Source organism: Dama dama, chromosome 30, assembly GCF_033118175.1.
Source record: "Dama dama isolate Ldn47 chromosome 30, ASM3311817v1, whole genome shotgun sequence".
NCBI classification, from domain to species: Eukaryota; Metazoa; Chordata; class Mammalia; order Artiodactyla; family Cervidae; genus Dama; species Dama dama.
In genome coordinates, this window is record NC_083710.1 from 16055026 (window position 1) to 16081812 (window position 26787).

The window sequence follows — 26787 nt, forward strand, 5'->3', positions numbered from 1 at the left end:
AATACAAGAACAAAACTTGTATCAAACTTTATGTACTATTCTGAAGGCTTCAATTTTTGCTTAACAGTATCACATGGATACCCTGTAGGTTCCCAAAAATAAACCTAATTTATTCTTTTTTAACAGATGTGGAAACTTCCATAAAATATCTATATAATAATTTATCAATCATTCCTGTATTGATATAGCCAGGTTGCTTTTGGTTTTGTCACTATCAAAAACAATAAAATGCTGCAATATATGTTGTGTACAAACATCCTTTTCGTGTGCTGATTTTTCCCTTGGTGGATAGAACCTAATAGAGAAACTGTTACATGAAGAAGACATTTTATTTTAGTAGCAACTACCCTATTACATTCCAAAGAAGTCAAATGAACTCACACTTCCATAGCAATATATGAAATGCCATGTCCCTGAAACCCTGTAGGTACTGGACATTATAATACTTTTCAGTTTGGGCCCAAATGATGCATGAATATTACTATCCTATTGTATAATTAACATCTCTTTAACTATTAAGCAGGGTTAGAACATATGTACATATACTTATTGGCCATCTGGATTTCCTGTCCGATAGCAAGCTGCTTTAAATCCTTTGACTGTTTTCTATTGGATCATACGATGTTTCTCATCATTATATATTTATATATTAAGCATATTAATCTTCTATCAGATATATTTGCATTAAAAATGTAATCTTTAATTAGGTGTTTACTATTTGAATTCATTTAAACAATGTCATTAATGGCAACTAAACTGCCATGTAGATCCAAAGAAGCCTATTTAACATATTACCTAGCTCTTGTACATCTGCATTGAGAGCTGCAGAAAGCAAAAATACAGTCATTAGCTAGAAAATAAAAAGCAATAAAACACATAAAAAAATTTTAAGTCATCGTCAGTATGGTACTTGGGAGAAAGAAGATTAGAGAAAAATTAGGCACCGAATAAAGACTGACATGAAGACTCTAGAGAAGACTTCAGGGCATGTTTAAGAGCTTTAAAAGTTGATGGGGCTCATCCTTTTAAGAGTGCTATTCTTAAAAATATATCTAAAGAAATCAAAAACGAAATCCTTTCCCCAAAGTAAATTCTCATGTAATGAGAAGCAATTAGGACAGCAGTAAAAATAAGGCAAATCGTCAGGATTGGAGGCTTAGGTTCTCAGACTGTTTCTCAAGCACTGATTATTAAGTCAGGGAATCTTACGTAACACTTCCCTGAAGGCTTTCATGTGACCTCTGTCACTAAATCATCAAAACTGACAAGTAGCTGCAATTTAATGCACTATCTATCCTGACACAAAGGTGACATAGGTTTCCCACGCTATTCTGTAACATTGGTGAATTTCTCAAACCTCTTAAAATTACTTACAAACTAAAGACAAAGGTTTCCCCACACAGACACTAAAAAATCTCATCCCGTTAATGAGGCCCAAGCGCACCATTTTAAAGCACAATATTGTAATTCTTGCAGTAAACCTTCATGGGCCTAATTGCTTAGGTAAGAGCTCAGTGTGTCCAGGAAACCCCAAGTGACCCCACATAGAACTGGCTCACTGACGGCAACAAGATTATGTAAGGAAGCAGAAATATAACTGAGGTCAGGCTTAACGTTATCTATTGAAAACCTGCGACCCTGGAGCACCACTTCATAAGTCAAACCCTGGAAGAAACACTAGCTTTGATACGATATAGTTTAACTTCAAGCACAAATACATGAAGAAGCCCCTTTTCAACAGCTGCCAATTTCAGCGAAGCCTTGAGATTTGGTTTTCATACAGAAAGGCCAGAAAGGCTTCAATTATCCACTTTAACACTTGCAGGTGAGAGACTAGGGACTAAGATGACAAGTGGAAGTTATAATGGTCAAGGCAGGAGGTGAAAAGACCTAGATAATAAAAAACTAAAGAACAGTCCAACTGCTATGCCTATTATGTGCCAGGCACGGGGCTAGATACTGGAGCTAAAAAGATGCATTGCTGTGTCCAGTGCTGTGAAAGCAGGTAACAGTTCAAATGAGAAGTTGACAATGACTATGAAATATTAAGCATTCATTACCTCAATCAAATGGTCAATGAATTAAGAAATTTTATTTTGACAAGATAATATTGTTTTTGCGTGGTTTTTAACTGAATTTTAGACTTCCACTTAAGAATATCTCTAGACTATAGTTTCTACCAGTTAGCAGTATTTCTACCATTCCATTCAATAGATGTTAAATAATAATATCAGGGATCATAGTTCAATACTATGACTTTTATTTCTTCATTACTAGAATACAACAGTGATTTTCAATGCTCTGAAAAATAATGTTAAGATAGTTGATGCCATGCTTCAACTATTTCAATATTTTTCAACAATCCTTCACACTTCTAAATTCCAAAAGAGTTTTCTAGCATCCCGGGACTTACTCTAAAGAAAGCAGCCAGAGACACTGTGGCAGACTAAAAGGAAAATCAAACAGAAGTATGGAAATCTGGGTTTTGCTACTAATTAATTAGTCTTCTTATCTCTTCCAGGTCCTACTTTCCTAGCTACGAAATGAGTTCCAGAGAGGATAATAATTGCTAAAGTTTCTCTCCTGAACAAAAGTCTACCATTTTATGTTTCATTTCAAAATACTGAATATCCAAAAGGCAAAAAGCTAAAATGAAGCATAAATACAAGAATGAAAGTGACACTTTTTGGTACCTTTAGTACCTTTTGGTACTTTGATGAAGTACCAAACTTCATCAAAACATCATCTCCAAAGTACTTCAACATATTTTTGAAAATAACTCCAGAGGAGAAAAAAAAATCCATCAAAGTTCTCTCATAATCAAAATCCATAATCACTTATCAGTCATGTTATAGCAAGATTGAAGCCAAAGAACTGTAATTTTCCCATTCTGGAAATAGTCCCTGAGAGAGGAAGAAAGAGTTCAAAGAAAACAATATTTGAACACAATACAGTAAACAGATGTGTAAAAACATGTTATATTATGCAATACAGTATGTCTGTCTCAACAATATGCGGCAACCACAAAATGCCTACGTGAATGCATGAGAGTGTGTTCAAATTAGCTTGGCCACTTTTCCTGTTTCAAGGTAGCCAAACTCCCAACCATCTTTTTCGTACAAATGGCACAGTTTCTCATGAGACTAATAGAGCAATGTAACAATTTACTACTGGGTAAAACATATGCTTGATATACGGTCACCTTGATTTATGGTAGAAACAATGAATGGATAGCAGGCACAGACCACCCAATTGCCTACAGTATAAACTCTCCTCTGATACACTTCAAAGGGTAAGCTACTAGCAACAAAACACGAAATGAAAACTTATGATTACCTAAGAGATGCATGCAAACAATAATAAAAATTGAAAGTATGTAAGCCAGAAAATGTTGAGGGCTTTTCTTTGTTTTTCTGAGGGATTTTGGTGACAATTTATGGGAGTTTTGCTTTATTTAGAAACAGATACCTTTTACACTTTGGGACTTGGTCTGAGCCAGCCCTTCAGTTATTTGCAAAATATGAGAATACTTTCATTCAAAGAATAGGCTTATAAGTTTTAAAAAACTGATACTATTGCTAGGATCCCTTGAGTTCCTGAAGCTAGTACAAATAATCTTATTAATTCTCTCAATAAGAAGATCCTCTAAATGGATAAGTACTTTGATTACAACAGAGTACGTCAGCAGATCCCAGCCAGGGGACTGGGGCACCTTAGTTGTTAAAAGAAGAAAAGGCAGAACGTCCCTGGGGGTGCAATGGCTAAGAATCCACCTGTCAACGCAGGGGACACAGGTTCAACCCCTGGTCCAGGAAGATCCCACTCCCTCGGGGCAATTGAGCCCAGGCGCCACGGTCTCTGCTGAGTCCATGCCACAGAGCCTGCCCGCCGCAGCTGCTGAGCCCACGTGCTGCAACTACGAAGCCTGCGCGCCTGGAGCCAATGCTCCGCAGCAAGAGAGGCCGCTGCAATGAGAAGCCTGTGAAAAGCAATGAAGATACAGCGCAGCCAAAAATAAGTAAATCAAGAAAGGATGGATAGCGCTATCCCCTGCTGAGAGCTGTCAGGCAATGACCATGCTTCAAGTCTAGGTGAGACTTAAAAGGCCAACGTTCTTTCCACACTGTACACATGTTAAGTTTGATCTTTTTAAATTGAAATTTGAAGAGCTTACCACCATTTGTGATCCTGCAAACAATCTAATTGAAGGCCCCAGTTAATTCTGAATCAAATCTAGATGAAATGTATTTCTGATTCATTTTTAGGGCTAAGACTGAAAAAAGATGAAACTGTTTTTAGCATATCTCTTAAGCAGAAACAGAGCAGACCTTAGTCTGTTATTGTCATACTCACTAAAGTCACAGGCATGGGATAATGGAAAATGAAAAGGAACAAGAATCTGGAGACTATGGAAGTGGTTGTGTCAGAAACTCACATGTATTTAGCATTATGTGCTAGGCACTATTGTATAGATTTCACATATGCTATTTGATTTAATCCTTAAAACATTATCTGTGAGGTTGAAAAGATCATATATATATATATCAAGGAGACTCAGAGCAGTTAAATGACTATGGAAATGAACACATCTAAAAGAAAAAGAAGAAAAGAAGAAGGAAAGGAGGGAGGGAGGAACAGAGGAAGGGAGGAAGGAAAAAAAGAGAAAGAAAGAGAAAGAAAAGAAATTCGTAAGCTAGAAAGCAGTACAGACAAAATTTTAAACATAATTTCCCCCCACTAAGTAGTTGTTTCCCTATAGAATTCTAAACCCATAGCACTTTTCTTATTGTCTACAAGAGCAGATATTATTCTTCACATCTGAAGTTTATTATAAAAAGTTAGCTACATTTATAATAGGAAAAGACCCAGAAATTGGGAAAAAATGAGTATGTTTTTTTCTTTTCATTTATCATGTACCTATGACATATAAGGTGTTATAGATCTATTTTGTTAATTTTTCTCTAGACAAGTATAACAATTTATTAAAGAATTATGTCATTAGTCTCTCCCCCAGAAAAGAAAACCTATGGAAATAATATGATTAGGCATAACCATTAAATAATTAATATTAAAAGTAAATATTCTTGACTCCTACTTAGGATGAAGAATTGCAAGAGAATTTAACTTCCAATAATAACAACCAGAACAAACCAGTTAATCTACAAAAATAAGTTTCTTAAAATGCATCCCACAGCTAAGGATATAAAGGAACCTAAATGAACTAAATTATAGAAAGTAATGAGCCCTTTCAAGGACATAAGAGACCCACAGGTAACTTTCATCCCTGGTAGAATGGCAAGAGGAAGAAGAATCTGCCATAGATGCGTCGGGGTAAACAAGTTTAGCTTTTGACAAACCTATAATGGCCACACGTGGGTTGGAAAGACAGTTTAATCTACTGAGAAGTGCCAGCGACAGAGAAAATCTGCACTTACCCACCAACTCTTTCCCATCCATGCATTCAAGCATGAGAGGTGAAAAATAAAAAGGAAAACCCAATGACATGGTAGAAACGAATTATATTAACTGAAATGAATGAATCATCAGATGATACTAACAATGACCATACAGAGCAGAAAAGAGAATCAATTAACTTAATTATGGCCAAGAATCTTCCAATATGTTAACCCATATTCAAAAAGCTTAAAGAAATGCAAGTAAGGTAAATTCAAAGTAAAACTACCTTGGTACATGAAGTAAAACTTCTGGTGAAAAATTAAAAAGAATCTTAAGTATGTATCAGAAAACAGACAAGCTACAAACAAGAGAACAAAAAAAAGCTATAGCAGGCTTTTTACTAGAAATAATAGAAGCCAGAAGACAATAAAACAACATCTTCAAAATACTAAAAGAAAAAAATTGGCATTCCATATTCAATCAAAAAGAAAGTTTTGAAAATGAAAGCAAAATAAACGCATTTTAAAACAGAAAACAGATGAGAGAATGTATAGCTAGCAAACATTCTAAAAGAGAAACTCTTTGACTAAAGGGAAATGCTTTCAGATGTATGCCTGAATCTGCAGTAAAAAAAAAAAGCAGCATATAAAGCATAAAAATATGGATAAATATTAAAAACTTTTAAAACTATCTCCATTTTGTACAATATATTTATTTTATTTAAAATTCTATTATTGTTTAAACAAAAATAGCAGTAACACACATCTGAGTGTTTTAACATGTATAGAATTAAAACACATGTTGACAATAGTACAAAGTGCATGTGACATAAATGAAAGGATAGTGTATAGAGCTCAACAAACATCTAGTAGGTCAAGCTAAAAGAGACCTCATTTAGACACATCATGGTCAAATTATCGAAAGACCAAGACAAGGAGAAAATATCCTGATAGTAGAGAGAAAAGTGAGTCATGTGGAGGGGATCCTTGGTAAAATTAATAACTGACTTCTCATCAGAAACTGTGGAGACCAGAGGCAGTAAGGTGACATGGTCAAAGTGCTGAAAGAAAAAAACTGTCAGCCAAGAAGTCTGCAAACAGCAAAAGTAAATTAAGAAATTTCCAGAAAAATAAAAGCTGAGAATGCATCTCTAGCAGATCTGCCCTATCAGAAATACTAGAAGGAGTCCTTCCTTCAGGCTGAAAGAAAAGCACACTAGAGAGTAACCCAAGCCCACGCAAATAACATTCCAGCAAAGGTGACATGTGCAAATGTACTAATAAAAAATATACAAATGTATTTTTGTTTATAGCTATTCCCTTCTTCTATCTGGTTTAAAGACAAATTCATAAAATGATAATTATAAAATTGTGTCACTAGGGAATTCCCTGGTGGCCCAGGGGTTAAGAATTTGCCTTTCAATGCAGAGGACGTGGGTTCAAACCCTGATCGGGGAACTAAGATCCCACATGCTGTGGGGCAACTAAGTCCAAGAGCCGCAACTAGAGAGAAGCCCGCATGGCACAACTAAGACCCAACACAGCCAAGTAAATAAACAAAGGGTTTTTTTTTTAATTGTGCAGCAAGACTTTTAATATATAAAGATATAATTTGTATGACAATAATAGTACAAAGGAAGTAGAAGGGAACAGCTATATTGGAGCAAAGTTTTTGTATACTATTGAAATTATGTTAGTATTAATCTGAACAGGTTTGTTTTAAGTTAAACTGTTAATTTTAATCCCTAGAGTTACCACTAGGGTGCTATTTTTTTAGGAAAATAACTCAAGGGGGAAAAAAAAAAAAAATATATATATATATATAGTAAAAGAAAAGCACAACAACGTGGAGAGGACAGAGCGCAGAGCCACTCAGGAGGCAGAGTTAACGGAAATGTGTTTTGGATGAAAGTGAGATCTTCTCCCTCAAGAAGCACATGGTCTACTGAAAGAATCTAAAGAGTGAACAAAAAATTATATTGTGCCCAATGACTGGAACATAGACTAGGGGAAGGACAGTCACAGAGATAAGGCTGAAACTGGATCATAAGGACTGACCTTTGTTCCTAAGGTATGAGTCCTTTATGGAATTTTGAGAAAAGAACTGACGTGATTTTGAGCAAAGAAATGATGGTAAGTCATTAGAGAAATGCAAATCAAAACTATAATAAAATACCATTTCTACTCATGAAAATAGCTACAATAAAAAAGACAATAACAAGTATTGGTGAAGATATGAAGAAACTAGAATCCTCATACATTACCTCTTTGGAAAACAGTTTGATAATTCCTGAAAATGTTAAACATAGAGTTACCATATCACCTAGTAATTCTACTCCTAGGTATATACCCAAGAAAACTGAAACCATATGTCTGTACAAAACTTGTATATGAACATTCATAGCAGTATTATTCATAATACTCCCAAACTGACGAATGGATAAACACAAAGTGATATATCCATACAATGAAACATTATCTAGCATAAAAAGGAATGGAGCACTGATACATGCTACAATATGGATGCACCTTGAAAACATGAGATGTGAAATAAGCCAAACACAAAGAATACATGCTATATGATCCCATCTATATGAAATGTTCAGAATAAGCAAATCCACAGAAACAGAAAGTATATTAATGATTGCCAAAGGCTAGAGGAGCAGCGAGGGGAGAAGGAGGAGGAGGAAACAGAAAGTAACTACTAATGGATGTGAGGTTTCTTGTTGACTTAAAAAATGTTCTCAACTTACACAGGGGCATGGATGCACAATTTTGTGACTATTGTAAAAACCACTGAGTGGTACACTTTAAAAAGGTAAATTTTGTGGTTTATTAACTGCATTTCAATAAAGCTGTTATAAAACGAAAACCATGATGAGCTACCATTTCATACCTAGTAGAATGAGTAAAATAAAAAAGACTAGAAATACCAGTGTTGGCAAGGATGGGGAACATTGCTGCTGCTCAAAGGGTAAAACAATAACTGCTTTGGAGAACTGTTTGGCAGTGCTGAGTAAAGTTAAACAGACATCTACCCTATGACAAATCAACTCCTAGTTATTTATTTAAGATAAGTGAAAACTTGTGACCACAAGACTTGTACAGAAATGTTCACAGTACCTTATTCATAAGAGTCCAAAAATGGAAACCATCCAAATGTCCATCAACAGGAGAACAAATAAATTATGATATATAATTATACAATGGAAAATTACCCAGCAGTGAAAAGCAAGCTGATAGGTACAGGAATACGGATGAATCTCAAAATTATTATCTCGATGGAAAGAAACCAAACACACACACAAAAACTATAGCTTAACTATAGGATTCTATTTATAGAAAGCTGAAGAACAGGCAAAACTACTCTGCCATAGCAGAAGCTAGAACAATGGCTTCCAGAGCAGGGTAGAGAGGAAGGGGCACAAGAGACCATTCAGGGTGATGAAAGCACTGTTGATGGTTATACACATTTATAAAACTGTCAAAATTAATCAAAACGAATGCCTAAGATCTGTGAATTTTATTGAGTATAAATTTTATTCCAATTCAAACAGAAATCACAAGATGTGGACAAATATTCTACTAAAATATTCATGGATGAAGAGATACAAAGTGAAAAATTCATAAATAAATATTTCTTACTGTAGTTTTGTGGCACAAGTTCTGGGTTCTTAGGATTTTTCAACTTGTAGGATACATCTCCAATATTAACTGTATCACCTAAAAAGAGAATACAGAAACACAATCATTGTAAGAAACAAGTAAGAAAGCAACACACTATGCCTTTTGCAATAATGATTCTCCAGGCTACAGAAAGGGATGTGTGTATCACAGACATGACTGTCAGGCGACCACAGACACACCTGTCTACGTCAGGCACTATGCCATAAAACTGGCGTCTACAGCAAGTTATTCATGCGTGTGTGCTAAGTCGCTTCAGTCCTGTCCGACTCTTTGTGACCCCATGGACTGTAGCCCGCCAGGCTCTTCTGTCCACGGGATTTTCCAGGCAAGAATACTAGATTGGGTTGCCATTTCCTTCTCCAGGGTATCTTCCTGATCCGGGGATCAAACTCACGTCTCCTGAATTGGCAGGCAGATTCTTTACCACTGAGCCACAGGGAAAGCCAAAATACTGTTAAAGACTCATGTATTTATGGTATTCGTTAAATCTTGACTCTAAGTCACCCACAGCTTCTGTGAGTTATTTCACAGAATTGCTGTAACAGAAACTCCATCTCAAACTAGTTCAGTACAAGGACATTGGGGGTTTTGTTACCGCAGTTCTATGAAGTAGCTCACAGGAACCACAAACGCACCATGAAGAGACCTGGGCTCAGAAACTAGCCCACAGTATGCCAGGAGAGGCCACAGGGTGCACAGTCCACATCACATCCCAGGAGCAGCTCACGGAGAGACCAGCCCTGGCACCACCAGCTTCACTGTGGGACATCTTGGGCAGGGGCAACTCTCTCCCCCATTTTATTTTGATGTCTCAAACCTGTAGGAGAGTTTAAAAATTACACTATCTTAAGATGCAAAAGTCATGACTCTTCAGCTTTCAAGTCTTCAGAGGCATCTTCTAATAAAAAGCACACTGTCCTAAGTAAACTGTTCTTGCAGTTTTCCTAACTCCGTCATGACTCAACCTCATGGGCAGGAAAGCTGAATCGACCCAGCCTACGTCATTAGTCACAGTCTGGCGGCCGGGGCCTGCCAGGCGGGCCACCCTCTCTCTCTCTCTCTTTCTCCCTCTCTCTCCCCCCACTTCTCCTCCTTGCCCTCTCACCTCCTCAGCTCTCCTACCTCATTATGACTCAAGTTTTCTTTGCCTTTCCTTCTGCTCTTCAACTTCTTATTGGGTGTGGAGACCTGGTTCTAGCCTCTTTTCTATGTATAATCTCTTCTTGATGAGCTCATCTGGTCTTGTGCCTTTAAGCGCAATATATTGCTTGCTCCCAAATTTATATCTGTAATCTAGACCACAGAACTTAAAGCATGGGCAACAACAGTCTCTGAGATGCCTAACAGTCACCTGCCAGTTGGCATATTCAAACCTGAACTTCTGACCTGGGTGTGCTCCACCCACAGAATCCCCCAATTCTGCTAATGGCAACTTAATGCTTCCAGTTTCTCAGACCAGAAATCTTACAGCCAGTCTTAACTGCTCTCTCCTGCACCCCATCAGAAAACGGTACTGACTTTGTCATTAAGATACCTGTAGCACTGGGCGTCCCTGGTGGTCCAGTGGTTAAGAATCCGCGCGCCAGTGCAGGGGACAGGGGTTCTATCCCTGGGCTGGGGAGGTGCCACACGCCTCAGGGGAAATGAAACTTAAGCACCACAGCTACTGAACCTATGCTCTGGAGCCCGAGCTCCGCCACGAGAGAAGCCGCCTCAGTGAGCAGCCCGCTCTCACCGCAACGAGAGGAAGCCCGTGCACAGCAACGAGAACCCAGGCCGCCAAACCTTAATTAATTAATTAAAATATATATATATATGTGGTGCTGCCCGCTTCTCCCGCCATCCTCCACCACCACAGTGCCGACCCAAGCCACTTAGGGGTTTGCTACTTAAATCTGGTTTCTCATTTAACAGCGTTATCTCTCACCTCCTTACACACCTCCTGTCTCGATGCTTGCAGTCTACAGCTAATGCTCAACAGACTGCCCACAGCGATCATAAGAAAACAGGAGTGAAGTGGCGCCAGTCCTCTGCCCAACCCCCGCCTTTGTAATGGCCTAAAAGGCTGTTTCTGATCTGGCTCCCCAATGCCCTCCTAAAGTCATCTCCTACTAGCGTCCTCCTCTCTTCTGCTCAGCCCCAAGGTCTCTCACTGTTCCTTCAACATGTCAGACATATATTCATTTCAGACTTCTGCACTGGATTTTCCTACCGACCGAAATGCTTTTCCTAAGTGCATCCATTATCAGTCATGGCCCCAGCAAGAAACGGACAGCTCATTCAAACTGAGTGACTGAGGAGAGAATAATGAAGGAAGCATTTATGAAGGTGTGGGCAGAGTCTGGGAAAGCCAACAAAGATGGTGCAGTCCCCTGGGACGAGCAGTAACAGGAAGCCATCACCACCACTGGGCCTGCAGGAGCAAGCGAGGGCAAACAGAGGGGGCAAGCGTGTTTAGAACAACGAACACAGCAAATCTAAGGTGGTAACGGGCCAAGAGGAAACTGGGGAATAAACACGAAGCAAAAACTGACAGAACTGAAAAGTTAGAGGAGACAAATTTAAAATCATATCTGGATATTTTAATACGTCTCTCTCAGTAAGTGATGGAAGAGTGGGGGAAAAAAAAAGAGGAATAAAGTAAAGATGATCACTTCTTGACCTTTTGGCTAAGACCAAGTGTAGAAGCAAAGACCTGAAAACATTATAAACCACTTAACCTAAATCGCCCTTATAGAACACTAAACCCAACAATGGCAAAATTCTTTTTAAATACACATGCAACATTCACCAAACTAGATCTCTGGCTGCACCATAATACAAGTCTTAATAAATTTCCAAGGACTGAAATCATACAAAGTATACTTTCTGATCAAAATGGAATTAAACTAGAGCCTCATAACAAAAAGATAATATTTGGGAATCAAGCAACAGGCTTCCAAAAACCCAAAGAAGAATTCACAATGGAAACTGGACTCATTAAGAAACAGTGTAGTGGGCTTCCCTGGTTGGCTCAAAGGTAAAGAATCCACCTGGGTTTGAGCTCTGGTCCAGGAAGATCCCACAGACCATGGGGCAACTACACCCATGCACCACGACTGAGCCTGTGCTCTAGAGCCTGGAAACTGCAACTACTGAAGCCCAAGCCCCCCACAGCCTGTGCTCTGCAACAAGAGAAGCCACTGCAAGGAGGAGCCGCGCACCACAGCTAGAGCAAGGCTCTCACAGCAGGGAAAACGCAGCCAGCCAAATAATTAACAATAATTACTATTAGTAATAAATAAACAGGGCAGTGATCAATTAGTCATGCCTGCTGCAGGCAAAGAGGGAAACACACTCACGGGGTGGAGGCATTTGTCCTTCCTGCCTCAAAAGCCAATGTTCCTGGCTAACTGCTGTTACCATGCTACACTTCGCTGAAGCATCTAATCCATACCAATGGCCCCCCTCTGACCTCTGTACAATTAAAGCCTTATGTGTCTACTTTGGCTGAGATCGCTCTCCTGAGTTCCATGCCTCTTAGTAGCATTTTGGACACTTCGAAATTCCAGACACACCTCAAATTTAACATGAGAAGAACAGAACTCTACATTCTCTATGTGTGTTGTCCAACCATCTACAACCAGCTCTACCAGCTCTATCTGAGAAAATGATGCTTTTTATCTCAGCCTAGAAGGCAAAAAAAAGCAGAGACATTACTTTACCAACAAAGGTCCGTCTAGTCAAAGCTATGTTTTGTTGTTTTTTTCATTTATTTTTATTAGTTGAAGGCTAATTACTTTACAATATTGTAGTGGTTTTTGCCATACATTGACATGAATCAGCCATGGATTTACATGTGTTCCCCATCCCGATCCCCCCTCCCGCCTCCCTCTCCACCCGATCCCTCTGGGTCTTCCCAGTGCACCAGCCCTGAGCACTTGTCTCGTGCATCCAACCTGGGCTGGTAGTCTGTTTCACCCTTGATAGTATACTTGTTTCAATGCTGTTCTCTCAGAACATCCCACCCTCGCCTTCTCCCACAGAGTCCAAAAGTCTGTTCTGTACATCTGTGTCTCTTTTCCTGTTTTGCATATAGGGTTATCATTACCATCTTTCTAAATTCCATATATATGTGTTAGTATACTGTATTGGTCTTTATCTTTCTGGCTTACTTCACTCTCTATAATGGGCTCCAGTTTCATCCATCTCATTAGAACTGGTTCAAATGAATTCTTTTTAATGGCTGAGTAATATTCCATTGTGTATATGTACCATAGCTTCCTTATCCATTCGTCTGCTGATGGGCATCTTGGTTGCTTCCATGTCCTGGCAATTATAAACAGTGCTGCAATGAACATTGGGGTTCACATGTCTCTTTCAGATCTAGTTTCCTCGGTGTGTATGCCCAGGAGTGGGATTGCTGGGTCATATGGCAGTTCTATTTAAAGCTATGGTTTTTCCAGTAGTCCTGTATGGATGTGAGAGTTGGACCATAAAGAAAGCTGAGCGCCGAAGAATTGATGCTTTTGAACTGTAGTGTTGGAGAAGACTCTTGAGAGTCCCTCGGACTGCAAGGAAATCCAACCAGTCCATCCTAAAGGAAGTCAGTCCTGGGTGTTCATTGGAGGGACTGATGTTGAAGCTGAAACTCCAATACTTTGGCCACCTGATGCAAAGAACTGACTCATTGGATAAGACCCTGAGGCTGGGAAAGATTGAAGGCAGGAGTCTCCTTCAACAGAGGATGAGATGGTTGGATGGCATCACCTACTCAATGGACAGGAGTTTGAGCAAGCTCCGGGTGTTGGTGATGGACAGGGAAGCCTGGTGTGCTGCAGTCCATGGGGTTGCAAAGAGTCGGACATGGCTGAGCGACTAAACTGAACCACAGAAAAGCACTGAATTCCTTAACTTGGGTTATCTGGTTTTTTCTTTCATTAACAGTGATCTTTTGATGTGTTCTGAGTAGCTCATCTTTACTGCAAAATCTCCTACATACCCTGACTCCCCCTCATTGCCTCTTTGGAGCAGTCTCTCAGAGTTATCTGAGATGCTATGTCCTAGGTTTGAAGTCCTCAGAAAGTCTACCAAATAAGACATAACTCTCAACTTCTAGGTTGTGCAGTTTTTTAAGACAACAGTTTTTATCAACCAGTTACAAAGGGACGCAGAGCACACTTCTCTCCTTTGCCTAAACTCTATGAGGATCCAGAACCCTGACAGAGCAGAGGCCTCTTATGCCCATCCACCTCCTCAGAGTCCAGATGAATCTGGGTCTCTCCTGGCTCCAGGATCTCCTGTTAATGGTTGATGACTATGAGTTTCATTTGGCAGCACCTAACAGATACCTGCCTCTCCGGTTGAAAGATAGTAGGGAATGACCCCCTAATCTAAAGGTATTAGGGGAGCCCTGTTGAAAAACACTGAGAGACATCCCTAACTGGAAGATATCAGGGGACTCTGGAATTTGCTCAGTAAAAGAAATTGAGAGGTCTCTATTGAGAGGGTGGGGAGGAGAATGACTGGAAATATTTAAAGGAGAATTGGAAACCAGCCTCCAACTAATACTCCAGCCAGATCACACTTGAAAGTACCTAAGTTATACTAAAAAAGATCTTAACCTTAAATGACCAAATTGGTGGCGGGGGGCAGATGTGCATGCATCTGCCCTAAGTTAAAATTAGGGCAAGCCTAAGTTAAAAATTAGGCTTGATAAAAAATATCTTTTCAGAATTCTGACCTTAAACAAAATCTTTGTAGAGGGGACTTGCATTTCTCTTCCTATGTCTTTGAGATGTATCAATAAATGTTCTGCCTGATCTTCTTAGGGAGTTTTGCTTGTGTGTGCATGTGTGTGTTTTGAAAACTTGACCTCTGCCATACTATTTGGGGAAGTAAACTTTAAGAATTTTATTTAGGTGACATTCTCCCCGTTCTCTTACGGGGAAGCCTCTTAAATCTTATTAGTTTGAATCACTGTTAGTATATAACTCCTTAATAGCCAAATGATGAATCCTTTAGAGAAGCTTCTAAATTGGTAAGTTTTTAGAGAGCTATCATTATAAATGGCTGTTTTACTGGTATCTATAAAAATTAAATTAAAGATGGGAAAAAGGAAATGTATCTAGTGGCTATCCTCAGAACTTCCTTAGTTTAAAACAAGTAAGAGAAAACAGTTTGGGAAGTTTTATTTGTGGTCTTTGCTTCCCTTCAATGGGTCTTACAGATGCTAATAAAAATATTAGAATAATTAATGTTAACAGAAAAAAAAAAAACTGTAAGGAAAGTCTAGATACTTCTTCCAACAAGGTAGAGATCTTAAAAAGACTTACCCCAAATAGATAAAGAAATCTTTTAAATGGTTATTCAAAATGCAATAAATAAAATGGACACTTATGGGATTAAAACACAAGGTTTTGATATTACACTACCTAAGGTTAAGCGGACCAGAAGGGACCCCCATGTGGTCCCCAACATTAAAAGCCAAACAAGTCCACTCTATTTACTCCAGTTTTTTTAAGTATATGTTTAAGGGGCTGGAAAAAAAATTACACTAAGATACCTGACCAACAATTACCTGGGGCAACAATTAGGCCAATTAATCAAGATTAACAAAAAGGCCTGAGTTTCAGGGCTCAATGCCATAGGGGATCCCAGAGCTTTCAAAAAAAAAAAAAATAGATAAAATGGACAGGGAATAATAGAACTCCTCCTGTAAGATCAAAACTTGCTGATTGGATTATAGTGAAAGCTAAAGATATACAAGATAGAAACGAGATAAAGTATATATGAATTGATATATTTTCATTGGTTTTATATTAGAGATGGCTACATCTGTTTTCTTTAATTCTGAGATAGACATGTTTCGCTGAGGAATATTTCCCTGTGTGGTATTATAAGACAAAACATATAGATCTGCTCGTCAGGAAATACTAATTAAATATATTAAAGGAAATCAGTAGGGTTACCTGAGCCATACAATGGAGAAAAAAGTGGGAACTAATATTCAAGGACTAATAAAAATAAAAACAGTGATTTTGCTCTGGGTTTAACATATGAACTTAGAAAGAAGCTCTTTGTTGAATGCTTTATATGAGTTTTTGAAGGCATGATAGACTAAATTCTAGAATTCTAGAACATAGAACTCTTAAATTTTAGTTAGAAATCTCTGATACAGAAAAGCAACTTTCAAATATTATATATGTATAATTATATAATAAAATACATATATACATATATATATTTGGGCAAGTCAATCTTTTAACATCACTGAGGTGACAAACAGTTCTTTGGCTAATTAAAAACAACTGTCTTTGTCCTGCAAATCTCTGCAAATCAGAAACGTAAATATAGCCCACAATGACCTGAAATTTAGTCTAATTAGCTCAGTCAGGCAAAACCTGAAGCCAAGGGAAAAAAATTACAAAGGTGGTAATTTTAAATTCAAACCACTGGAAAGCCTCCCTCAACTGAAAATCTAATTCATAGACTTCTTAGAATCTTTATCAAAGACAAACACAAATCTTTAAACCTCTTTTCCACAAATAGTAAAGTCTCAGTCATCTAAGCAAGCCAATTTAATTCATCTCGTGTTATTTATAAACTAGTAAGCTTAAACTGTAATATCTGATTCATTTCTAAGTTTGTTAAGTGAAGCCATGAGCGCTCTAGTTTTGTCTATTCATATATCTCTGTACACATTATATATATGAGATATCTCTATTTCTAGAAAATATTATCAAACTTAAATTTATAAGAGTTCTATTTAATTGACTTAAAAGTAAATGCTTACAAACTAAATATTTCTACACAGAAAGAAACTGATCAAAATGACTTTCAGGTTCACGTTAATTGGAAAATATTTAATATTAAGTTAATACCTGGTATTAATGTCAGTTTAAGTTTGTTGAGCTAATTAATTAATATAGACACATCTTTAGAGTCACCAACATTAGGTACAACACTTATTGTACCAAGGTTTAATGGAAATTAAATAAAACTTGTTAATATCTATTGCAAATTTGTCAGTATGAAAAATAACTTGGTATAATTAAATATTTACAAGTGAATTCAATGCAAATGAGATAGTTTTTGGATGAAATTTTAAGGAATAATTATATTTAAGGAATGTCTACTTAAGAATAATCTCTCCAGATATTTGGCAACTTGAATTCAGAGCTATGCTAAATTAAGTGATGGAAGTTTATTGAATAACTAAGTCATTCTCAAATAAAATAAGATACATCAATTACTTAACAGAGAAACTAAAGGTATTTAGGGCTATTAATAAATATGTTTGGTGCCACCCTGAGATGTTCTCTATTAAAAAGGAAAGGTTTTTAGAAATTATCACCAGTACTTATGTTCGCCAATCTACAGAAAGCTAATGTAAAAGACAGTTCATAATTGCTTACTTCTTAGTTTTCACTAGAAATTAAGGTTTTTAAGAGTTGATGATTCTAATTTAAACATGTAATTAAAGCTAACAGAAATAATAAAGGGAACATTTCAATATATAGTAGGAAAGTGGAATGTGTGTTTTTCAGAAAAGAAGGTATTAAAAATGGAATTGCATGATATCAAGAGAAAAGAAAGTAAGCTTATCTTAGAGCTGGTTGTTTCTGGATGGAAAGGCTAAGGGACAAACTAGACAAAGACAGATACAGACAGTGATGGAAGGTTTGTGGATGGTCAGGATTCACTAGATTTAGATTAAAGTTAATTAAGTGAATTTTGTTGTTAAAAGTGAGCTGGTAAAAGGCAAGATTTAATTTTCTCTCTCTTTTAAGAGAAAAGTTTTCTTTGCCTTCAATCAAAGCACAGGATACTGGCCCCAGTTATCTGAGATGCATATCAAAGGAATGAGCTCAATGAGGCCAGACTTTGCATCTCCACATACATGTATGTTTGCCTTTCAAAACAGACCGTGTGAGTTCCCACGCCCTTAAGTGATCTGTATTTGTTTTCTGAAATCATTTGTGACTTTGGTTAAATAAATATCAATTCATATGACCTATGATACCATTGTGTTTGTTCTTGTTTTTAAATTGGAGTATAACGCTTTACAATATTATGTCAGTTTCTGCTGTACAACATGAATCAGCTATATGTATACATATCCCCTCCCTCCCTGTTGTGTTTTAAAACCTTTTTGATATTGTTAACAAACTTCTCACAAGTTCTAACAAGAAACTAAGAAACAAGAAAATCTAACAAGTTCTTTTAGCTTCCAGCTAACTCTTCAAATGAAGAAGGAAATGACAACTCACTCCAGTATTCTTGCCTAGGAAATCTCATGGACAAAGTCTGAGCCTGGTGGGCTAAAACCCATGGGGTTACAAAGAGTTGGACATGACTTAGGAACTGAGCACTGAACACAACCCTTCAAAGGAACACTGCAACACCTCAGAGAGGACTGTTAAACTAATTAGGCTTATTTGGTATGTTGAATTACTTGAGAAACATTGTCAAGTGACTGGAGATGAACTTTAGGTTATAATGTACAGGTGAATGTCATTAATAGAGACATTCCAAAATTTACATGGAATTCCTAAAATCTGATATATGCCCTGATATAATGTCATCAGTCATAATTCTGTGTGTGTGCTGAGTCGCTTCAGTTGAGTCCAACTCTGTGCGACTCTATGGGCTGTAGCCCATCACGCTCCTCTGTCCGTGGGATTCTCCAGGCAAGAATACTGGAGTGGGTTGCCATGCCCTCCTCCGGGGATCTTCCCAACCCAGGGATCAAACCCATGTCTCTTAAGCCTCTTGCATTGGCAGGCAGGTAACACTAGCACCACCTGGTTCTCTTAAAATGTTTTATGTCACAGAAATATCCAAGTTTCTTGCCAACTGCATTGTACTCAAATCTCTAACCATGTCAGTCTCTAAGTTTTGTCCTTTATAGACAATCATTAGTTTACACTGATAGTTCAACAAAATGAGTCAAGAAGACTCATAAAAAGGACTTTTTAACAAATACAAGTTTCTGATAGTCTTTAGATAAATATGATTTATAACTTTATGACTTTTTCGGAAACAATTGGCTTTTATATTTGTTTTCCAGAAAAAAAACTCACCTCTTATGCTATGGCCTACAACAAATTGATGAACTATACCTTTGTAAATAAAGGTATAACATTTTTCTCTCTACCTGATCCGATCCTTCTAGAATTTGGCTTATGTGGCTAGCTCTCTGTGGACTTGATGGTTTATTGCAACCAATTATAACTAGTTATACTAATCATTATTTCAATTTGTTCTCTGTTTCCAAATTCTTTATTCTTTGTGTCTCCCTGCTACACCTTGACTTTGCCAATGTTATTAGCTGTATTACTTATATCCTATAAGATTCTTATCTCTTACATTACCCAATGTATAACCAGGCAAAAAAATTGATAATGGCTAAACATCTTATCAAATTGCCAACATCCGCTGGATCACTGAAAAAGCAAGAGAGTTCCAGAAGAACATCTATTTCTAGATGTTTATTGACTATGCCAAAGCCTTTAACTGTGTGAATCACAATAAACTGTGGAAAATTCTGAAAGAGATGGGAATACCAGACCACCTGACCTGCTTCTTGAGAAACCTGTATGCAGGTCAGGAAGCAACAGTTAGAACTGGACATGGAACAACAGATTGGTTCCAAATAGGAAAAGAAGTACGTCAAGGCTGTATATTGTCACCCTGTTTATTTAACTTAGATGCAGAATACATCATGAGAAACGCTGGGCTGGAAGAATCACAAGCAGGAATCTAAATTGCAGGGAGAAATATCAATAACCTCAGATATGCAGATGACACCACCCTTATGGCAGAAAGTGAAGAGGAACTAAAAAGCCTCTTGATGAAAGTGAAAGAGGAGAGTGAAAAAGTTGGCTTAAAGCTCAACATTCAGAAAACTAAGATCACGGCATCTGGTCCCATCACTTCATGGCAAATAGATGGGGAAACAGTGGCAACAGTGGCAGACCTTATTTTTGGGGGGTCCAAAATCACTGCAGATGGTGATTGCAGCCATGAAATTAAAAGACGCTTACTCCTTGGAAGCAAAGTTATGACCAACTTAGATAGCATATTAAAAAGCAGAGACATTACTTTGCCAACAAAGGTCCGTCTAGTCAAGGCTATGGTTTTTCCAGTGGTCATGTATGGATATGAGAGTTGGAATGTGAAGAAAGCTGAGTGCCAAAGAATTGATGCTTTTGAACTATGATGTTGGAGAAGGCTCTTAAGAGTCCCTTGGACTGCAAGGAGATCAATCCTATGTGTTCATTGGAAGGACTGATGCTGAAGCTGAAACTCCAATACTTTGGTCACCTCATGCGAAGAGTTGACTCATTGGAAAAGACCCTGATGCTGGGAGGGATTGGGGGCAGGAGGAGAAGGGGACGACAGAGGATGAGATGGCTGGATGGCATCACTGACTTGATGGACATGAGTTTGAGTGGACTCCAGGAGTTTGTGATGGACAGGTAGGCCTGGCGTGCCATGATTCATGGGGTCGCAAACAGTCGGACACGAACTGAACTGAACTGAGCAACTGAACTGAGCTGAAACATCTTGAGGTATTAGATCACATTTATAACTCTACATACTAACAATATTCAAAATAAATAGGATAATTGTAACAGTGTTATTCTACGTATGGGAAAAAGCAACAAGAGAAAACATTTTCTGGATCATAATAAACTAATAAATCAGAGGACCCAGAGGATTTTAAATTATCAATGGGGTCTAATCCAAAAATTAGCACCTGGAGTGGTATATCAAGAAAAACCTTTGCCTGACCTAGGAATAAGCATTCCTAGCAATGTGGGACAAAAATTGGTTGTGAAATGTCTCTCAAACATTGGTCATATTTTGGACCAGAGAGACTGTGAACTAAAATACTGCCTGCCATATCAGTAAACAAAGAATGTTGCAGCCATCAAGCCACAACATTACACCCACCCAAAGGTGAGCCCTGAGGGAACTCAATACGGAAGCAAGATGCCCACCGCTACAGCTACCCGTGAAAGAGCACTCTGAGGAGACCTGAGATGAGAAGGCACAGGATACTGGCCCCAGATGTCGGAAGTGTGTTTCAAAGGAACGAGCCCTGACTTTGCATCCTTCCATACACAGGAAAGCACTAAATTCCCTAACGGCAAATACCTGGTCTTTCATTAACAGTATTCTTTTAATGTTCTAACTACCTGGTCTTTATTGCAAAATCTCCTACAGATGCTGGCTCCCCAGCTTGACTCTTTGGAGCAGTCTCTCAAAGTCATCTTAGATGCAATGTCCTGGGTTTGAAGTCCTCAGAAAATCCACCAAATAAAACTCTCAACTTTTAGGATGTGCATTTTTTTTTTCAGACTACACATTTAAAAAATACATTTTAAAGATGTTGTAACAATTTTTGGTTTTAAATGTCAATATTCACAATACAATGGAGACAACATGCTCTTCAACTATTTACATTTATCAGGGAAATTTCTAGATATCAACCTAAAAATGTACATAGGGATATATATTTGTAAAACCTAAGAACTAATCAAGAAAAACATTTGAAGACCGCTGTTCAGTCTATAAGACTATAGCATTTTGTCAGCAAAGTCTATGTTTTAATTATTTTTGTACCCCCAGTGCCAAAAATAATACCTCAAACCAAGCAGGTATTCAATAAATGGATATATAAATGAATGATTATATTGGGTTGGACCAGAAGTTCCTTCAGGTTATTCCATAACCTCTTATGGAAAAACTCAAACGGACTTATGGCCAACCCAATAGTTTTTAGTCAAATACCGTTTTTCTTAATTAAGTATTGTTTCAAGCCCCCTGTTTTCTGCATTCTTTGAGAATGGCCCATCTTCTAACATACTCAGAAATCAAGTAATTAAAAATATAATAAACTGAGCAAAAAATGTAAAAAAAAAAATCAAGTCATTTATTTGTAAAGGATTCATATAAGTGAAGTTCTATAAGTATTAATCTAAAAGAGAATGATGATACTTACACAACAGGCAATACAACATAGGCAAAAGACACTAATGCATGTCTCTCTTCAAATAAACCACAAAAACATTTTGGTAAAGTGCAATTATTTGTAAAAAAAGATTTGAGTTAATAAAATACTCACAATGGAAATTGTTAGAATAACTAAGAATGAGTTAACAGAGAGTACAAATTGTTATCGAATATGCTGCTTAACATTTATTACATTTATTATTACAAATAATGCAAAAATGTAAGCACTGAGCTTTCAATGAGAACTGACTTATTGGAAAAGACCGTGATGCTGGGAAAGACTGAAGACAGGAGGAGAAGGGGACGACAGAAGATGAGATGGTTGGATGGCATCACTGACTCGATGCGCATGAGTTTGAGTAAGTTCCGGGAGTTGGTGATAGACAGGAAAGCCTGGCGTGCAGCAGTCCATGGGGTCGCAAAGAGTCAGACACGACTGAGCAACTAACTGTACTGTAACTGTAAGCACGCATAACCCATAACAGATTAACCTAAATCTCCATACAGTACACAAACTGTCACATAACTACTGCTACCAATAAATCGTTATATACTTTATTTAAGCATGGAAAACATGGACTGAAAATTAAAAACCCTGAAAACAATCTCATAGTTAAAATCTTCCAAACAAAATCAAATTTAGGGCCATTTTTAAAGTAACAAAGCCTGATTTTATCACTTGTAATGATCCTAATGTAAAGGGATTTCCCAAAATTTACAGGAAAATAATTTCTATGTTCACAAAAACAATTAATAGTATGTTTTACATTACACTTACTCTTGGACAAATATGTTTGGACATTACTCACTCAATTTTTAGTGGACAGCTGTTTTGTTTTTACATGCCCATATTCTTCCCTCTTTTGACAACAGACTCCCTCTCTCCAGTGGAGAATAAGCCCCACTTGTTTTGGGCAGAGCTCAGCCCAGCCTTTAGCCCTGCACCCAAATGCCCAGAAATGAGCGCCCTGCACAAGCCCTGTCAGAACACGCCACTCCCTGACCACAGCGGTTGTTTTAGAGACGGGCCTGTGATCCAAGGCTGGCCTGTGAAAGTTCTCACCAGGACTTCTGTCGGAGCTCACAAGGAAAGGTGTCCTCTCTTCTCACATTGTGAGCTGTAAGGACGGTCAAAACCTAGGCCTGTCAGTAAGGCTATCGCTGCTACCACCTTAAGAAAGCCTGCCAGACACTGAAACCAATACAGCAAAAAGTCAGATTCAGCAAAGGAAGAGTAGAGAGTGGCGGAACCAAGGGGAAACGCAGAGAGCCCAAGCCCTAAAGACATTCTGACATCCTGCATCTAGCCGAGGCTGAAGTCACTGGACTGCTCGTCTATGTGAACCAATGACATGTTTTTCTGTACATATTTCTGTCACTGAAACCCTCATGACTGCAAACTAATGCAACAAATTTTGTATAGTAAAGGCAGGTGGAGCAAGTGTCACTATTCCTATTTTACAAAGAAGATACATACTCGGAGAGGAATACAGGACATTTTGACCCTGAGGATATTCTGAGAACAAACATTTCAATCAAAATAATACAATAGTTATACACTTTCATCAAGTGATTAGCTTTAGAATAAAATTAAGTCAAAAGGACTTCTTGATCAAGTTTTATAGAGCACTTTTAAATTTTTTTGTTTAAAGTATTACTTTATAGTAAAGATTTGATTTGTCATTACTCTTCTGTTCATAGAGAATTTCACCAATTATATCCTCTATCCTGTCCTCTGTTTTCCTTTGTGGCTATCAGTGTGGACTGAATATCAAAAAGATTTTGCTCTTTCTTCAATTTTTAATCAACAAATGTTGTAGTATATAGCTTTGCCAGAAGTTTATTTGATAGTTTCTAGTAAGTCTTTACATTTTTTGTATGACTGATAGTTTTTATTTAATTTTTGGCTAAGCCAGGAGAATTGCAGGTATTTTCCTCAGATATTTCAAAGCTGTTCTACTGTTAAGATCTTTATCTATCTCAAAAATGCTTTTCTTAGTTACATATTTCAGGCACATCCATGGGCAGCCCTTCTTCTAAAATGGGAGATGCAATGCTTCTTGCCTGCCAAATTGTAGACTACGAATCAAGTTAATTAATATACACACCTTAGGACATTCAACTCTGAAACAGACTCACAATTCAATGACCTGCAACTTTGAACTAAACCAACCAAAGAAGTTGGCTTAGTTCTAGGTTTCTCAACAGCAAGGTTTCTCAACAGACTGATTTATTGGGCCAGATGACTATTTATTGTGAAGGGATGTCCTATAGAATGATAGAATGTTGGGCAGATTCAAGGGCTTCTACCCACTAGATACAAGTAGCACCCCCTTTCTCTTGGTGAGGGCAACAGAAAAATGCCTTCAGGCATTGCAGAATGCCCCCGGGGGAAGGAGAATTACCTCAGTTAAGAACCATGTAAGTGTCATCATTTTTTTTTTAAATACAAAACTTAGACCCAAGAGAAAACCAAATACATCAGCAGTTTCCAGGTTAGTCTCTGTGTTCCCAATAAACTGTTTTCCTAGCAATTTATTAGCTTACAACTGTCTTGGGATTTTATTGCTAAATTCTTTAATACACAAAACTCACTGTCCTCAGGTGCAAAGTAGTTAATAATTTCCCCGGAGTTCAGTGCCTAGTAAATACAGAGCTAAGACTTGCACACACACATATAGGTTTTTCCCGTTATACTATATTTCTGAATTGAAGCAGGAGTTCTATATCTCCCTTCCCCAAAGTCATTAATTCTATTATAAACTAAGGATATAATCTTAAAATCACAAATATATATATGGATGTTTATTATACCCTTTATATGTTTAAAAATAGATAACCTGAATATCTAACAATAGGAAACTGGTAAAATAAATTATATGGATAAATATATGAATTTAATGCCTATTTAAAATAACCATATAGAGCAATATTTATCACCATATTAATACATTAACAATAGCTGAGAATAAATTATAAAACACGTATGATTCAATTTTTTAAAAAGAAATTTGTATTCATATACATAATAATATACATATTACTTTACAAAACCTGATAACATTAACACAAAAAAAGACAATCATGAATCCGCATGGAAAGATTCCATTTTAGAGGACTTGTCTGTATTTTACTTACAACAAACACAGATGTCTTATACACAATTTTTAAATACTTCTATTAAACAACTTATACACAAAAGTCATAAAGTAGTGAATACCTTTAATAACAATGGTATAAAAGGATGGTGCTCAACATGTCAAAGTGGATTTACAGAGTTATGTTTCCATATTATCACTTGATCCATGATAGACCTGTGCCTGTTTGACATCAGAGTCCTACTGAACTAATCTGTCTCTTTCTGAGGAAACACTACAATAATCTTTATTGAAAATTCTTTGCAGGGAATTCCCTGGCAGTCCAGTGGTTAAGACTGCGCTCTCACTGCTGAGGGCCCCAAGTTCAACCACAGCTCAGGGAACTAAGATATCACAAGCAGCTTAGCCAGCCAAAACAACAGAGGAGCTCTGCAGCAGCTAACCTCCTTGTTAAACTCTTTGTTCTAAAACCAAGAGACAATACATCTAATTGAAGTGTAAAGAGATATGAAGAATTTGCAAATTATGGATGTTTAGACAAAGGATAAAAAGCGGTGGATTTGGGTTTTTGTTTTTTTTTTTTTAAACAAAATGACCCTCTCTTCCCTCTGTTTCTCAGGCTTTATAAAGCTCCTATCTTGAAGGCCAACACAGCAAATTCCAGTCACTCCTGCTCCCACTCTGTATGAACTGGAACATAAGACACGGAATGCTTATTAGGTACAACGAGTTGACAGGCACAAAAAGGAATATAAAAATAAATAAGACATACATACAGCCTAGGAGAGATAAGAATAGTATATAATTTATATCTATTGTTTATGTACCATGTTGTTCTTTTTCCAAACTACTAGGAAGCAATGTCAATTACTGGCAGAGAGATGAGTTACTAGTCACATGGCTGAGTGCAAATGAGCACACCTTCCCAATCTAAACTGTAATTCATTACGGCACACTGCTATTTGTGGCTTACATTTGTCTATGTGTGACATCTGGTTCAAAAGGGGACACTCCAACCTTGATGGCCAATGTTACATCCTAGGGAAGCCCAGAGCTTGCCTCCGGTCTACCTGGCTCACAGCTGTTTTTACTTGAGTCCAGATCTCTGGTAAGTCTCCAGGTACATTTATCCTCAGTCCTCATATCTTCAACCTTAAGAATCTTTGTGGTAGCAAGGCAAGTAGGGTTAACATAATTTATTCCTTGTGTCATGATGCTAAGTGACTGAGTCTAAGAAGTGAATATGTCATTAGTAATGTGTACATGAGTACATTTGCAGGAAAGACTGTACTTTGACTTGCTCAACATAATACACATTTTGAGGACATGTCTAAATGTTTTTATAATCAAAATGTATTATTCATGGACAAAGAATAAATAATTTTTAAAGTTCACATGACTTAATCCTGCTAAGGTCCCCTGGAAGACCAAATGGGAACCCACTCCAGTATTCTTGCCTGGAAAATCCCACAGACAGAGAAGCCTGCTGGGCTACAGTTCATGGACCAAAAAGAGTCAGACACGATTTAGCAACTCAGCACACACACAAGCAACAGCCCACCTAGATAGTTCTCATAGTTCAAACCTAAAAGGAACTGTTTTCA

At 37.6% G+C, this 26787-nt stretch overlaps 1 protein-coding gene across 1 annotated transcript in view; it reads right to left on the reverse strand.

Annotated features, from left to right (window-relative positions):
* The window catches only part of VWA8 (von Willebrand factor A domain containing 8), a 367266-nt gene that overhangs the window by 338878 nt on the left and 1601 nt on the right, over window positions 1-26787 (reverse strand). Inside the window, exon 2 of the mRNA XM_061133632.1 lies at window positions 9042-9119. Coding sequence (XP_060989615.1) covers window positions 9042-9119 — 78 coding nt within the window. The remainder of the gene's footprint in view (window positions 1-9041; window positions 9120-26787) is intronic.